Raw genomic sequence first — 17054 nt, forward strand, 5'->3', positions numbered from 1 at the left:
CAAATTTGTCAAACCTCTCCTTAAGAACACACCCTGGACAGCATCCTGATAAACCACTTTTGTGCCCTTTCTATAACCAGATTTGAATGCAATACTCCCAATGCGGCCTATCCAAAGATTTATAATGCTGCTGCAAGACCTCCTGACTCTTGATCTCAGTGCGTAAAGTAATAAGGGCAAGTGTGCCATATACTGCCTTAGCAACGTGTGCAGACACTTGCGACACATTTTCATCATCATGTAATACAATATATGTCTCAGTATTCAACTCTGAAACAATATAATAGAAGACTTGAGTTTACATAGTGCTTTTCACAACCTCCAGATAAGCTAGTTCAATATTTCTGAAGTGTACTCTGAATATTATGTAGGTACGTGATGGATACCAGTAGATATTTGATGACAGACAAAAGCACAATAATTGTAGGAAGAAAGATGTGAGATAAAAACACAAAATGCTGGCAGAACTCAGCAGGCCAGACAGCATCTATGGGAGGAAGGTAGTGACGACGTTTCGGGCCGAAACCCTTCATCAGGAGTGATGGTTGGGAGCAGAGAGAGAGGCTCTTGCTGAACTCCCGTCAGAGAAAAGATGTGAGATAAGCTGAGTTTGGGACATGGATCAGGAAATTTCTCTTTGCAGTGCATAGTACCTGAAATAGGGAGAAAAATGCTAGAGTTATTCACATTTACATTCAAATCTCCTTTGTGATGCTGTTCCCAGGTTTTCAAACCCGTAATTCCACTTCTTCCATTATTGTCACTTTAGCATTTCTTTTTGCACATCTGCACTTTGCAACATTCCCTTCTTTTTATCATTGTATTTATTATTATTGTGCAAGCTTCATACAAACAAGAAATTTTTTTTGTACACTGGTGTATATTACAATTAACTATTCAAAAGCTGAATTGGATGCAAGTTGGACAGTCTACTATGCCATCTCTGAAGCATAATTGATAGGCCAAATACTTGTCTGTATACATTATTGAGAGCAGTGGTTGCATTAATTCCCACATCCCTTCAGTTAAATTCTCTGCTATATTTGCAGCCAAAGGTTGAGAAGGGTTCCAGCTCTTTCTGCTAAGCTGCTTTTTAATTGATTATTAAAATTTGCTTCCCAACATATTTAAAGGAGGAACAAAACCTCCAAAGTATTTTCCCTCACATTTACCTCGGTCCTTCCTCTACTGTCTGTGCAGGTGCTTTGATTTGTTAAGGCATTAGTTCAAAAGTCAGGTTATGTTACAACTTTATAAAACTCTGGTTAGGCCACATCTGGAGTATTGTGTACAGTTCTGGTCACCCCTACTATAGGAAGGATGTTGAGGCTTTGGGGAGGATGCAGGAGAGGTTTACCAGGATGCTGCCTGGTTTAGAGGGCATGTGCTGTCACAAGAGGTTGGATAAACCTGGGTTATTTTCTCTGGAGCACCAGAGCTTGAGGGGAGATCCAATAGAGGTTTGCAGCATTATGAGACACAAGGAAAGAGTGGACAGAGAGTATCTCTTTCCCAGGGTTGAAATGTCTAATACCAGAGGACATGCAGTGAAGGTGATAGGGGGTAGCTTCAATGGGGACGTGAATGGTATGTCTTTTACTCAGTCGTGGATGCCTGGAATGCACTGCCTGGTAATTGGAGCAACTGCATTGGAGATTCTTAAGAGAAGTTTGGATAGGCACATGGATGTGAGGAAGATGGAGGGATGTGAACATGGCGTAGGTAGGAAGGATTAGTGTTTGTGTGTTTTTGATTTGCTTTGGAGCTGTTTCAGCACAACATTGTGGGACAAATGGTCTGTTCCTGTGCTGTACTCTTCTATGGTCTATGATCTGCACACAAAGGAATTATGCTGTTTTGTATTAAAGGTAGGAATGGAAGTAGCAAGTACAACGTGACCGTGTACCGGCCAAGATAATCACTATGCTAAATGAATTGAGGTCAACAATAGTTGGGAAACTGAGTGGAAATTTGATTTCCACATGTTATTTGTCAATATGTTGTAGCCCCTATGAAAATAATAATTAAAGTCTAGCATGTATTACACTAATGTGGACAATTTGGCATTTTACACTGACAGATTTACTGTAAAACTTGGGAGTTCTCTTCAATACCTCTAATAGGATTATAGCATTGATTTCCACCTGCAGCTTTGTGCAAAGTGCCCCATGCAATTTGCTAATGAATTGGATGATGATTGCTTTCATCCTTTTAATTAAAAGTTAGTGTCAGCTTGCACAAGTACAGCCAGTACTAGGACAAATTCCTGCTGTGTTTGATGTAAGTGGTTTGATTGCAAAGATGAATGCACCATTGTTAATATATTAAGTAAACCTCTCGTAAGGGTGAGTTTCCAGTACATTCCAGATTTTTGAAAGCCAAAAATCCCTGCAGGTGGTAAAAATCTGAAATATAAACATAAAGTGCTAGAAACTGTCAGCTGGTCAGGCAGCATCTGTGAAGAAGTGCTTTGAGAGGTTGGTTATGGCTAGAATCAACTCCTGACTCTGCAAGCACCTGGACCCACTGCAATTTGCCTATTGATAATAGGTCTGCAGTGGCTGTGATCTCATTGGCTCTTCATGCGGTCTTGGATCACTTGGACAATACTCGTACTATGTCAGGCTTCTATTTATCTACTGCAGTTCAGTGTATAATACAATCATACAGTTCCGATCAAAAAGCTCCAAAACCTGGGCCTTTGTTCCTCTCTTAGCAACTGGATCCTTGACTTTTTCACCAGAAAACCAGTCCTTGCGGGTCGGAAATAACATTTCCACTCTACTGATAATCAACACTGGTGCACCTCAAAGATGTGTACTTAGCCCACTGCTCTACTCTCTTTACACCCATGACTCTGTGGCTAGGCACAGCTCAAATGCCATCTGTAAGTTTGCAAACGGCACAGCTATTGTTGGCAGAATTTTGGATGGTAACGAGAAGGGATACAGGAGCAAGATATATCAGCAACAACCTTGCACTCAATGTTAGTAAAACCAAAGAATTGATTGTTGTCTTCAGAAAGGGTAAGATGAGGGAACATAACTCCAGTCCTCATAGAGGGATCAGAAGTAGGAAGAGTTCCTGGGTGTCAATATCTATCCTGGGCCCAACGTATTGATGCAGCTACAAAGAAGATACAACAGTGGCAATATCTCATTAAGAGTTTGAGGAGATTTGTGTGTCATCAATGACATTCGCAGATTTCTGCAGATGTACCGTGGAGAGCATTCTAACTGGCTGCATCACCGTCTGGTATGGGGGGTGGGGGAGCGGCATTACACTGCACAGGATCAATATAAGCTGCAGGATGAACTGTATGTATAGCCCCAGTTATGTACGGGAATGGTAGAATCTGGAGGGTGTTGATCAGAATGTAAGGAGAATAAACTGGGTAAAGACAGGCCATTGTAAAAGGAAAAAGGGGCTTTGTGGTCAGCATGGACCTAGTGAGCCAAGTTCTATCTCTCTCTATGATTATATGGTCCCTGGAACCTCTCTTGGTTCTCCCAAGTTCTCCATTGGTTTTATTATGTTCCACTAATTCAAACAGTGTCAGAATCAGGTTTAATATGACTGGCATATGTTGTGAAATTTGTTGTTTTGGAACAGTAGTACATTGTAATATGTAATAATAACAACTGTAAATTACAATAAGAAGTATTTAAAAAATGATGAGTGCAGAAAGAGAGGAAAAAATAGTGAGGAAGTGTTCATGGGTTCAATGTCCATTCAGAAATCTAATGACGGGGGGAAGAAGCTGTTCCTGAAATGTTGAGCGTACGTCTTCAGGCTCTTACATCTCTTTAATGGTAGCAATGAGAAAAGGGCATATCCTGGGTGATGGGGGTCCTTAATGATAATGCAGTCTTTTTGAGGCATCGTCGTTTGAAGATGTCCTCAGTGTTGGGGAGGCTGGTACCCATGATGGCGCTGGTTGAGTTTGTAACTCTCGGCAGCTTTTTCTGATTCTGTGCAATAGCACCTCCATACCAAATGCTGATGCAACCAGTTTGACTGGTGTCTACAGTGTGTCTGCAGAAATTTCTAGAGTCCTCAGTGACATACCAAGTCTCCTCAAATTGCTAATGAATGCCTTCTTGGTAATTGCATCAGTATGTTCGTCCCAGGATAGATCTTCAGAGATGTTGACCCCACCTTGGAACCTGAAACTACTCACTGCTAATAGAAGAGGACAGAAGGCCATAGAAGAAAGAACAGGTGAAGCGTTACCTCACCTGGAAGGACTGTTTTGGGCCCTGAATGGTAGTAAGGGAGGAGGTGTAGGGGCAAGAGTAGCACTTGTTCTTCTTGCAAGGATAAGGACCCCTTACACCTTCTTTGGTAGAGATGTATCTCGACCCCGCTACCCACATTATTGTTCTTATTTCTTTTATTATAGAACAGCTAATGGAAATCAAAGGAACTGCAAATGCTGCAATCTCATCGCAAGCCGGGCAGTATCAGTGGAACAAGAAACAGAGAAAATGTTTTGGGTTGAAGGCCCTCTATCAGAACTGGGGAAGAGAGAAAGCAATTGGGGTTTCAGTAGCAAGGATGGGGAAGATAGTAGAACAAGTACCTTGGATAGGGTGAGACCAAATGGGTTAATGCATATATTGCTTCACAATTTGGTCCCATCAAAATTGGTAACTGGTCTATTATTGCCAAATACGTATATTGAGACACTATGGAAAGCTTTGTTTTGTACATCAGCCCATACATGGACATAGGGGAAAGCAATATGTGCAATATAGTGTTACTGTTACAGAGTACATGCACAAAATGCTCAGCAGATCAGGCAGAATCTGTGGAGAGGAACAAACAAGATGTTTCTGACTTAAACCAATCAAGAATTTGACTACTTATTCCTCTCCATAGGTGCTGCGCAACCTTCTGACTTTCTCCAGTATTTTGTGTTTGTGGCTCTGGATTTCTAGTGCCTGCCGAATCACTTGAGTTTACAATTACAGAGAAAGTGAAGAGCAGGTGGATAAATATGATGCCAGTGCCATGTTGGGGTAGATTGTGAGGACAAAAGTTCCTCTTTACCATTCAGGAGGTCTTTTAAGTCTCATAACAGCCCGAGAGTGTTTTCTATTTTTAGCCTGATGGAAGAGTGATGAAGAGCCAATGATCAGAGTGGGAGGGGTCTTCAATTATGATGGCTGCTTTCCCAATGCAGTGGAAAGTGTAGACAGATTTAATGGAGGAGAGGTTAGACTCTGTGATAGACTAGGCTGTGTTCATAACTCCCTACAATGTCTTGCAATCTGGCTCCTCCGCCAGGCAAATATTTTTCTCTCTGCTTCTCTCATCAACTCAGAGGGATCACTCCTTTCGTAGCTCCTTGGTCTGCTTTATCATCCCATCTCAATAAAATGTGTATTGCACATTGGACCAAGTGATTATTTGTATATTCTTGTGTGCCATGAACAGGCTGCCTTTAGTCAGCAGATGGTAATTAAACAAGGATTGTGTTTGTTTTTGTTCAGATGGAGCATTATGACGTATGAAATAAAAATACCACCAAAACATTCCTTGGCAGTGACCCCAGAGGAGGATGCTGAGGAATCCCAAGTAAGTATATACCATGGCAAAGACTTTGTTACAGAACAATAATTTACTCTCAGCCCTTAATAGAAAGCAAAAAGATAAATACTGGCCCCGATCTTATTTTGCTGGAATGCAGACTAGAAATTTGAAATCACATTCCATTCCAATATTGGAATGTTCTGGACCGCTGAGTTTTACAAGTGGGAGTGGACAGGATGAATTTAGACTTTTTGCATTAAATGATGCTCAGGAGTACTAAATGGAAATTAACCCATTTTTTCTGAATAATATGATTTGTACATTTATTGACACACTGATGATATTGTGTGCCATACAAATACAAACCTGACAGGTAATTTTGCAATGATTGCCACAGGTGGTGGTGAATTTACAGCCCAGCGAACGATGTAAGCCATTTCAAGTCCTTACTTTTCCTGTCAAAGTCAAAGTATATTTATTGTTGAACAGTATGAACAGTTCATCATATACTATTCTGAGATTAATTTTCTTGCAGGCATTTACAGGAAAATAAAGAAATACAAAGACTTTATGAAAAACTATAAATAACAAAGATTGACAAACAACCTCCTATATACAGATTTGTCACCAAATTTTAGTCCAAACTCAAGTATTGCATTTAGAGTTACATGATCAAGTGGTTTTCAGTGAGTAGAGAGGAGTGCCAAGCACTCTGCCTTGTGGTGCACTTGTGCTGATAGTGATTGTGCAGAAAACATTCTTGCCAATCCCTGCTGATTGAGGTCTGCAAGTGAGGAAATTGAGGATCCATTTGTCCAGGGAGTTATCAGAGGCTTGGGTCAGTGAGCTTCGTGATTAGTTTTGAGGGGATGAGGGTGTTAAGTGCTGAGCTGGGTTAATGAAGGGCATGCTGATACATGTGCCTTCATTGTCCATAGCTTAGTAAAGAACCAATGAAATGGCATCTGTTTTTGACTTGTGATGGTAGGCAAACTGGAGCAGATCCAAGTCACTCCACAGGCAGTAATCCATACAGTACTGTGCAAAAGTCTCAGGCGTATATATACTAGGGCACCTAAGACTTTTGCACAGTACTGTATTTGTTAATGTGGAGTAGAGAGTGATTTTGTGAATCTGGCAGGAACAAAGGATGTCGGGAATGGTGAGGGTGAAGTGCCATGGGACGGGTGGCAGAGAAGGACAGAGAGTATAGTGGGTGCAGACACACCCAGCCCTGAGACACCAGGCAAGGTTTGATTCCAAACAATTGGTTTATTGATCATTATAGAATGTCTCTCTGATACTTTCTGCTCCTTCCCTCTCCCATCCCCTTTTCCCAACCAAGATTACCCTCTCCCTGCCCCTTCCCACTCTTAATCCACAATAAGGATCCTTATCAGAGTCAGGTTTATCATCATTCACATACGTCATGATTTTTTTTTGTGGCAGCAGTTAGTGCATTACATAAAATTAATCAAAAATCTAAAGCACCCTAGCTATATATATGTGCCTAAGACTTTTGCACAGTACTGTATAGTTGATGGTCATATTCAGAAATCCGATTCATATATTTTAAATCTTTTATCCTCCCCACCAATTCTGTGAATGAGTCTGGAAGGAAATGCACATTGATGAGTTATTTCCTGAATAGATAGCAAAGATTGCCCTATTTGGCATTCTCTGCCAGTGCCACAGTGCTGAAAATGTATGAGATAGGGAAAGGTTTATTAGTGGGCAGAATTTTCAGTCTGTACTATGATGCGGAGAAGCGGAGGATCTCACATTTACCACATCAAAAGTGATAAAGGTCCAAGATAGTAGTTGTAGATATTGTAAGTCAATGTCAATTGCTGATCAGATTATGGACTCTGCAGAAATAATTTGTTGTAAATTCCTTTTCCTTGTTTGCTGCTCTGAATAGTGCAAATGTTGTTTGTTCACGCTGTACTTCACAGGAAAATAGAGACAGTAGGGGTCTTTTTAAATATTTACCACAGTAAGTAGTTTAGTTTCAGGCTGGTTATTTAAAAATGTATATATTGGAAACAATAATATGAAATTCTGAAGCATTTATCATCTTGGAGAATAGGCAATTAGTATTCTAGATTTGTTAGAATGTATGGACTGAACATTGCATTGCGTGTAGCTAAGCCTATTCAATAACAAAGGTAGATTTACAAAGGCTGTCATCTGGGAAGATTTGTTTTTGTTGCTATCCTTGGCAGATCCAGGAATTTTTTCCTTGGAGCTGCTTTCAGCAGCATGGGATATTTTCCACTTGAAAAGTAAACAACTGAGAAGTATTTTTAAAATGTATAAATCGAGGCTAGAGGACATTAGCGTGAAACAACAATGCAGTTTTGAACTCTTTATATTAAAGTGAACTTTAGCAGCCAACAAGTTAATTCTCTCAATGTCTAAGTAGCAAAGACTAGATGCATGGTTTTGCACACACACTGATGGGGTCTATGTAGTATCGGATTCACCTGCTAAACTCCATTTTGGCCTTGAAGTAGTTGTGGAGTGACAGGACAGTTTGCTCAGTCCAGTGACTCTAGAACATGTGTGAGTCATTCTGTTAGATTGAGTGGAGCTGTGCCAATCGAGGAGGTGACAAAACACTGATGAAAATGGAGCATTAGATGTGGTGTATATGGATTTAGTAAGGTATTTGGTAAGGTTCCCCATGGTAGGCTCAGCCAGCAAGTCATGAGTCATAGGATCCATGGAAACCTGACTGCATGGAATCAGAATTGGCTTGTCCACAGAACAAGTAGTAAGTGGAGCATATTCTGCCTGAAGATCAGTGACTAGTGGTATTCTGCATGGATCTGTTTTTGGGTTCCTACTCTTTGTGATGTTTATTCATGAAATGGAAAGGTGGGTTAGTAAGGTTGCCACTGACATAAAGACTAGTGCTGTTGTAGACGGTGTAGAAGGTTGGGTGAAGGAGTAGAAGATGGAATTCAATCCAGGAAAGAGTGAAGTGATACTCTTTGGAAGATACTTGGAAGTAGAGTGCATGTTTAATATCAGGATCCTTGTTGTGGAGGAATAAAGATCCCACAAAATTGCTGGATAAGCTGATAGAAGCAAAAAGTGTGTATGTTGTGCTGGCCTTCATTATTTGGGAATTGAGTTGAGCATCGAGGTAATGTTGCAACTCTATAGAATTCTGGTCAGACCACACCTGGAGTATGGAGTTCACACATGCGCCTCTTTGTCTCTGATGCAGCTTGTCACTATAACCAACGGTATGCTGCGGAGATTTAAAAAAATTATATTTGTGACACATTGTGTTCACATATAAAGTCTTATTTCCGGTGAGTTTATACATAATTTTCGAGGAAGGCAAACAACGTGAGACATGTTTGAGAAATAAGCTGGTGTAGATAAGCTGTGGCTAGATTCAATAATTACCCATTTCAGTGTCAGATGAGTGTTATCTGTTGTCTGAGCTGTCTATTGCATCTGGAAAACCTAACCTTCACTTCTCAGTTTCAGATATCAGCGTATGAGGATTCAGTTGCTGCTCACCTAACCAAGATTCTCAACTCTGACCAACACTCAGTTGTTATATCTTCTGCCAAGTGAGTCACTTAATTCCTCTAGAAGAACTGTAGATAGTTTTCTGTGGACAATATTAAACATTGCATGTCTAAATTCCTACTTGGTCTGTGAACACCATTTACAAGGCCAGCATGTATTGCCCATTCCTCATTACCTTTGAGATGGTGATGGGAGTCAGGTACTTGAACTGGTCTTCCAGTGATGTTTTGTTGAATTGAAATTCAGCTTTTAGACTCTATACCTTTACATCCAGTATATAACACTTAGGGGGAATAGGATACTGGGGGTGGTTTCACCATGACTCTGTTAGCCTGACACTGTATTTTGGGAAGTACTCTTGAAGAACCCTTGGTGAAATCTACCTCTGTCAAGCACTTTACAATTTTATGTTTATTGAGGAGAAGGCCCAGCCATCTTGTTCTCTCCTCATAGAACCACACTGCTCTGGGCCCCGATCCCCCAAACTCAAATCCCAAGCAAACACACACAAAATGCTGGTGGAACACAGCAGCGCCAGGAGAAGCACTGTCGATGTTTCAGGCTGAGACCCTTCGCCAGGACTAACTGAAAGGAAAGATAGTAAGAGATTTGAAAGTAGTTGGGGGAGGGGGAAATGCAAAATGATAGAAGAAGACCGGAGGGGGTGGGATGAAGCTAAGAGCTGGAAAGGTGATTGGCGAAAGTGATACAGAGCTGGAGAAGGGAAAGGATCATGGGACGGGAGGCCACAGGAGACAGAAATTGGGGGTGGGGGGAACACCAGAGGGAGATGGAGAACAGGCAAACAACTAAATATGTCAGGGACAGGGTAAGAAGGGGAGGAGGGGCATTACTGGAAGTTAAAGAAGTCAGTGTTCATGCCATCAGGTTGGAGGCTACCCAGCCGGTATATAAGGTGTTGTTCTTCCAACCTGAGTTTGGATTCATCTTGACAGTAGAGGAGGCTGTGGATAGACATATCAGAATGGGAATAGGACGTGGAATTAAAATGTGTGGCCACTGGGAGATCCTGCTTTTTCTGGTGGACCAAGCGTAGGTGTTCAGCGAAATGGTCTCCCAGTCTGCATCGGGTCGCACCAATATATAAAAGGCCACACCGGGAGCACCGGACGCAGTATACCACACCAGCCGACTCACAGGTGAAGTGTCGCCTCACCTGGAAGGACTGTCTGGGGCCCTGAATGGTGGTGAGGGAGGAAGTGTAAGGGCAGGTGTAGCACTTGTTCCGTTTACAAGGATAAGTGCCAGGAGGGAGATCGGTGGGAAGGGATGGGGGGGGGGATGAGTGGACAAGGGAGTCGCGTAGGGAGCGATCCCTGCGAAAAGCAGAAAGGGGGGGGGGAGGAAAAAATGTGTTTGGTAGTGGGATCCTGTTGGAGGTGGCAGAAGTTACAGAGAATTATACGTTGGACCTGGAGGCTGGTGGGGTGGTAGGTAAGGACAAGGGGAACCCTATCCCAAGGCAGGTGGCAGGTGGATGGGGTGAGAGCAGATGTGCGGGAAATGGGAGAGATGCGTTTGAGAGCAGAGTTGATGGTGGACAAAGGGAAGCCCCTTTGTTTAAAAAAGGAAGACATCTCCTTTGTCCTGGAATGAAAAGTCTCATCCTGAGAGCAGATGCGGCAGAGACGGAGGGATTGTGAGAAGGGGATAGCATTTTTGCAAGAGACAGAGTGGGAAGAGGAATAGTCCAGGTAGCTGTGAGAGTCTGTAGGCTTATAGTAGATATCAGTAGATAGGCCGTCTCCAGAGATGGAGACAGAGAGATCAAGAAAGGGGAGGGAGGTGTCAGAAATGGACCAGGTAAATTTGAGGGCAGGGTGAAAGTTGGAGGCAAAGTTAATGAAGTCAACGAGCTCAGCATGTGTGCAGGAGGCAGCGCCAATGCAGTCTTCAATGTAGCGAAGGAAAAGAGGGGGACGGATACCCGTATAGACTTGGAACATGGACTGTTCCACAAAGCCAACAAAAAGGCAGGCATAACTGGGACCCATACAGGTGCCCATGGCTACACCCTTGGTTTAGAGGAAGTGGGAGGAGCCAAAAGAGAAATTATTGGGAGTAAGAACTAATTCTGCTAGACGGAGGAGAATGGTGGTAGAGGGGAATTGGTTAGGTCTGGAATCTAAAAAAAAAGCAAAGAGCTTCGAGACCATCTCAGTGGGGGATAGAGGTATATAGGGAGTGGATGTCCATGGTGAAAATAAGATGGTGGGGGCCAGGGAACTTAAAATCATTGAAAAAATTCAAAGCATGAGAGGTCTATCCATGGCCACCTCTATTGTCAAAATGAATCCAACCTCAGGTTGGAGGAACAACACCTTATATACCGGCTGGGTAGCATCCAACCTGATGGCATGAACATTGACTTATCTAACTTCCATTATTGCCCCTCCTCCCCTTCTTACCTCATCCCTGACATATTTAGTTGTTTGCCTGTTCTCCATCTCCCTTTGGTGCTTCCCCCTCTCCTTTCTTTCTCCCGAGGCCTCCCGTCCCATGATCCTTTCCCTTCTCCAGCTCTGTATCACTTTCGCCAATCACCTTTCCAGCTCTTAGCTTCATCCCACCCCCTTCTCCTATCATTTCGCATTTCCCCCTCCCCCACTACTTTCAAATCTCTTACTATCTTTCCTTTCAGTTAGTCCTGACAAAGGGTCTCGGCCCGAAACGTCAACAGTGCTTCTCCTTATAGGTGCTGCCTAGCCTGCTGTGTTCCACCAGCATTTTGTGTGTGTTGTTGTTTAAATTTCCAGCATCTGCAGATTTCCTCGTGTTTGCTCAAATCCCAAGCATCTGTGTTCTGAATTTGCATTGCATTCTTTCCATCATAAGTATAGAATTAGATTAGATTCTGCACCTGCCTGGTTGGCACAATGTTGTGGGCTGATGGCCTGTACTGCTCTTAGGTAAAGAGACCATTCCTGTGCATATTATTGCAGGGCCATATATAATTTAGTAAGACAATTGGAGGCCAGTTGGTTTTCCTACCCAGGTGCTGTGCCTGCACATTAAGATTTAGTGATATATACGGAGGGATATCTAAATCCCTCTGAACACTGACACTTTTCTGTCTCTCACCTTTTAAACAATCCTCCAATCTAACATTCTTTTCTGCTAAAGTGAACAACATCACGTTTGTATTCAATCTGTGGTCATTCAGGGATAGAAAAAAGGGAAAAGTAGAATGTGTGCCATATGCTTACTCATTTATTTAACCTATCTGTCTCCCTCAAAGCCTCTGCAACCTCCTCACAATCCCGCCTACCTCCCAGTTTGTTTCAGTCTTATGACGTCGCCTGTACTATCATTGCCCTTTGTAAATGATGATAATTTCAGACGGGTCATGCCAGTGGTAGAGTGAGTGAATGTTCAAGGTGCCCATCGCTGGGTAGTATTATACTACATTGTGTCAAGCTTGGAGTAAAATGAGTTTTGACAACAGAAAAAGGATGAGGGAAATAGAAGTCTGGTGTGCCTGAATGGAGTGTGGAAGACAAAACCCAAGTCAGTTTAAAAGCAACACGGACATAGAGTTCTGGTTAGTGAACAGTAGCAGAAAGCAGTGTCCTAGTGAATCTTAACAGGAGTAACAGCTGCTCAGGAGACAGAGCGATAGTGGAGGAAAATCAGATCAGATCTATGGTGGGTTTTTACAAGTATTGTTTTTCACAAAGACATGTAGAATAGAGAAATATATATTCAGGATAAATAAAACAGTAAGTGATTTAAGTAAATTCTATAACTGTTAGAGGAATTAATCAAATAGACAGAGACAGGGCAAGGCAGGGTAGCTCCAGCCTGTGGGGATTCAGGGTGTAGGGTGTATTGGCCAAGCTTTGTCACCTGGAGGAGCTCAGGTTCTGGGTTTCAGATTTTGGGACAGCTTGCATCACCCAGCAGGCTGAATACTTCACTTCGAAAACAGGTTCAATCTCCCTGCAGCTTGAGGAACTGTAGGTAGAGAGGGGCTAGTTGACAATAAAAATATGAGGCAGATTATCCAGGAGACCTTCCCCTCTAGCCTGCATTCAGTCAGGGTATTCTGGGAAAGAGGGTTCTGTGGGGAATATAGCAGAGGCAAGGCCATTTCAACATGAATAGTTCAAGAGTATAGGGAGGGACTCAGATCAAGGCATCGTTATAAGAGCATCTGTAATTGGGGAAGTAGGTGGTTCTGTTGCAGACGTGATTTCAGGACGTTTACTGTTTGGTCCTAAGGTTGTTTTCACTGAGTTGTAGAGTGGGACAGATCACAATTAGAGGTTCTTATCAGAATCAGGTTTATTATCACCAGCGTGTGACGTGAAATTTGCTAACTTAGCAGCAGCAGTTCATAATCTGGGGGGTGGGGGAGGGGAGAGAGAGAGAGAGAGAGAGAATAAAACATAATAAATAAACAAGCAAATCAATTACGTATATTGAATAGGTTATAAAAAATGTGCAAAAACTGACTGTATATTAAAAAAAGTGAGGTACTGTCCAAAGCTTCAAAGTCCATTCAGGAATCAGATGGCAGAGGGGAAGAAGTTGTTTCTGAATCGCTGAGTGTGTGCCTTCAGGCTTCTGTATCTTCTGCCTGATGTGTGAGGAGTGGCATGCCACACGGTCTTTCGTTCCGCACCTTGTAAAGCATGAAAATGCCCAACACTGGACTCTCAGGCCTGAGTCAATGTCGTCATCATCATCATCACCTGAGAAAAGGGCATGCCCTGGGTACTGGAGGTCTTTAATAATGGACGCTGCCTTTCTGAGACACCACTCCCTAAATATGTCCTGGGTACTTTGTAGGCTAGTGCCCAAGATGGAGCTGACTAGATTTACAACCCTCTGCAGCTTCTTTTGGTCCTGTACAGTAGCCCCTCCATACCAGACAGTGATGCAGCCTGTCAGTATGCTCTCCACGGTACAACTATAGAAGTTTTTGAGTGTATTTGTTGACATGCCAAATCTCTTCAAACTCCTAATAACGTATAGCTGTCTTGCCTTCTTTATGACTACATCAATGTGTTGGGACCAGGTTAGGTCCTCAGAGATCTCGACACCCAGGAACTTGAAGCTGCTCACTCTCTCCACTTCTGATCCCTCTATGAGGATTGGTATGTGTTCCTTCGTCTTACCCTTCCTGAAGTCCTCAATCAGCTCTTTCGTTGTACTGACTCTTGAGTACAAAGTTGTTGCTGCGGCACCATTCCACTAGTTGGCATGTCTCACTCCTGTATGCCCTCTCATCACCACCTGAGATTCTACGAACAATGGTTGTACTGTCAGCAAATTTGTGGATGGTATTTGAGCTATGCCTAGCCACACTGTCATATGTATACAATGTGTAGAGCAGTGGGCTAAGCACACACCCCGGAGGTGCGTCAGTGTTGATCATCAGCGAAGAGGAGATGTTGTCACCAATCTGCACAGACTGTGGTCTTCTGGTTAGAAAGTCGAAGATCCAATTACAGAGGGAGGTACAGAGGCCCAGGTTCTGCAACTTCTCAATCAGGATTGTGGGAATGATGGTATTAAATGCTGAGCTATTGTTGATGAACAGCATCCTGACCTAGGTGTTTGTGTTGTTTAAGTGGTCCAAAGACGTGTGAAGAGCCATGGAGATTGAGTCTGCTGTTGACCTATTGTGACAATAGGCAGATTGCAGTGGGTCCAGATCTTTGCTGAGGCAGGAGTTCAGTCTAGTCATAGCCAACCTCTCAAAGCATTTCATCAGGTAGAAAAAGGGACGAGCCTTGTAGAAAGAAGGAGAACAAGAAACAGAAGTTCAAAGGTGACAATCTGTGGCTTAGCCACTGGATCACAAGCCAGTAAGTTGAGAAGTAGAAGGATAACACAAGTAAATGTGTGGCTGGAGAGATACTGTAATTGAAATTATTCCATTACACTTCTGACATCACACTCTTCAGTAGGATCAAGGCTGATCCAGTCTTGGCCTGGACATAATTTTCCTGTTTTCTTTCCATAGTCATTGACCTTGTTGTACTTTAAATGACTTTATCTCCAACCTTTATATAGTCAATGATATTCATACCATAGTCCTGTCAAGTAGAGAATTTCAGATTCACAATTCTCCAAGAGAAATCCTCTTCATTTTGGCCTTAAAAGGCCTATCCTGTTGTTCTGAACTATGCCATAATGTTGTAGATAACCCTAATAGGAGAGACATCACTCTCCATCACCTTGGCCCCCCGGCAGAATCTTTTATGTTTCAATGAGATCACCTCGCATGTTTCTAAACTTCAGTGAAGAAAGGCCCAACCAGCTTCATCTTTCTTCATATGTCAAACACTTTATTTGAAGAACCTACGTGGGAAACCTATGCTGGGTTGCCTACAGTACATTCATTTCTTAAAATTGAACATTACTCCAGGTGTGATCTCACCAGCATATCGTAAATATGAATCAAATATATCCTCCTTGTATTGTTATGTACCCCGTAACTGGGTTTACAGACCAGCAGAAATAGAAGAATCCGTTGGTGTCTGGTGGTACCGAAAACTAAAGGTGTTTATTAGTAAACTACACAATACAGTATCAAAAGTGCAAATATACATATAAAACAGGTTAACAGTAATAAACATAGAAGTGTAGGAATAATAACAATAATAAACAAACTCTATCAATGTCTAGGGGTAAATGAATTGTCATTGAAGAATAAAAAGTTCAGTTCAGTTCATGTGTGCTGAGGTAGTTGTGGTTGTTGTATTGTAATTTGTTGGAGAGAGAGAGAGAGAGGTTGAGCAGCTGCAGCCAGCAAACCGTCTGTTGTATTCTGATTCCATCGTGCTGTTGTGATCATTCTGTTATGACCCCTCCGTTCTCCAGCTAGACCGTTCTTCTGTGGTGGACTCATCACTCTGGCATGAGTGGACACACACACAAGTCTTCACTGGTCCTACCGTCACACTGTGAGCTTTGTTGACCGATCTCCTGATTCGGTCCTCGAAGCCCCCACCTTCCTGTGGGTGCACCACACTCGGTCAGTGTCCACTGGTGTGTCTGAGGGGTGTCTCCCCACACCTGTCTTTTATCCCCACTGACGGGGTGTCAGCCATCCATCAACTCAAAATGACCATGTCAATCAAATCAGGCCACTCCTGCTGTCTCCTCAGGAATGTTAACGAGCAAAGTAATGTCCTTGTAGCGAAAGGTAAACAATCCAGGAAGCCATAATACATAAATCAACTGTGTCTCCCTGTGTCTCCCTCAGGTTTGTTCAGCACTCATAACAGTATATTACATACTCCTGAAATAAAGACAATATTTCTTTAGCCTACTTGCTTGCATACTGACATGTGTCTCAAATACAAAGAACGCAGTAAATGACAGTATTTTGTGGTTTTGCTCCAGTTAAATAGAAATCTGCTTTTTTTTGTACCTCCAAAGTGTGTGACTTCACGTTCACAATTGACTTCACTCCATTTGCTAATTTTTTGTCCCCTATTCATTTAACCTGTCTATGTCCTTTAGCTGGCTCCTCACAGACTGAAAACATACCTATCTTAGTTTTACCTACAAATACACTCTGTGTTTTCAGCCAATTATTGATATGGATTTTTAAATTGCTAAGGCCATTTGTTACTGATTGTCAATTTGAAAGTGATCCAAACACTCTATTTTCTATTAGTTGGCTGTTCCTTTTTACGTGCCAATTTCTAACCCTAAATTCTGGATGCAATGCCAAAGCAAACACAAAATGCTGGAGGAACTCAGCAGGCCAGGCAGCATTTATGGCAACGAGTAAACAGTTAATGGTTTTGACCGAGACCCTTTGTCAGGACTGGAGAGAAAAAAGATGAGGAGTCAGAGTAAGAAGGTGGGGGGAGGTGATGGGTGAAACTGGGAGGGGGGGAGGGGTGAAGTAAAGAGCTGGGAAGTCAATTGGTGAAAGAGATACAGGGCTGGAGAAGAGGGAATCTGATAGAAGAGGACAGAAGGCCATG

At 42.5% G+C, this 17054-nt stretch overlaps 1 protein-coding gene across 2 annotated transcripts in view; it reads left to right on the forward strand.

Moving 5' to 3' along the window:
* The window catches only part of dgkh (diacylglycerol kinase, eta), a 503605-nt gene that overhangs the window by 341173 nt on the left and 145378 nt on the right, over window positions 1–17054 (forward strand). For both annotated transcript variants that reach the window (XM_059967802.1, XM_059967801.1), the window contains 2 exons: window positions 5496–5580; window positions 9034–9125. In XM_059967802.1, coding sequence (XP_059823785.1) covers window positions 5496–5580; window positions 9034–9125 — 177 coding nt within the window. The remainder of the gene's footprint in view (window positions 1–5495; window positions 5581–9033; window positions 9126–17054) is intronic.

This window comes from Hypanus sabinus, chromosome 4, assembly GCF_030144855.1.
Source record: "Hypanus sabinus isolate sHypSab1 chromosome 4, sHypSab1.hap1, whole genome shotgun sequence".
In the NCBI taxonomy this organism is placed as follows: Eukaryota; Metazoa; Chordata; class Chondrichthyes; order Myliobatiformes; family Dasyatidae; genus Hypanus; species Hypanus sabinus.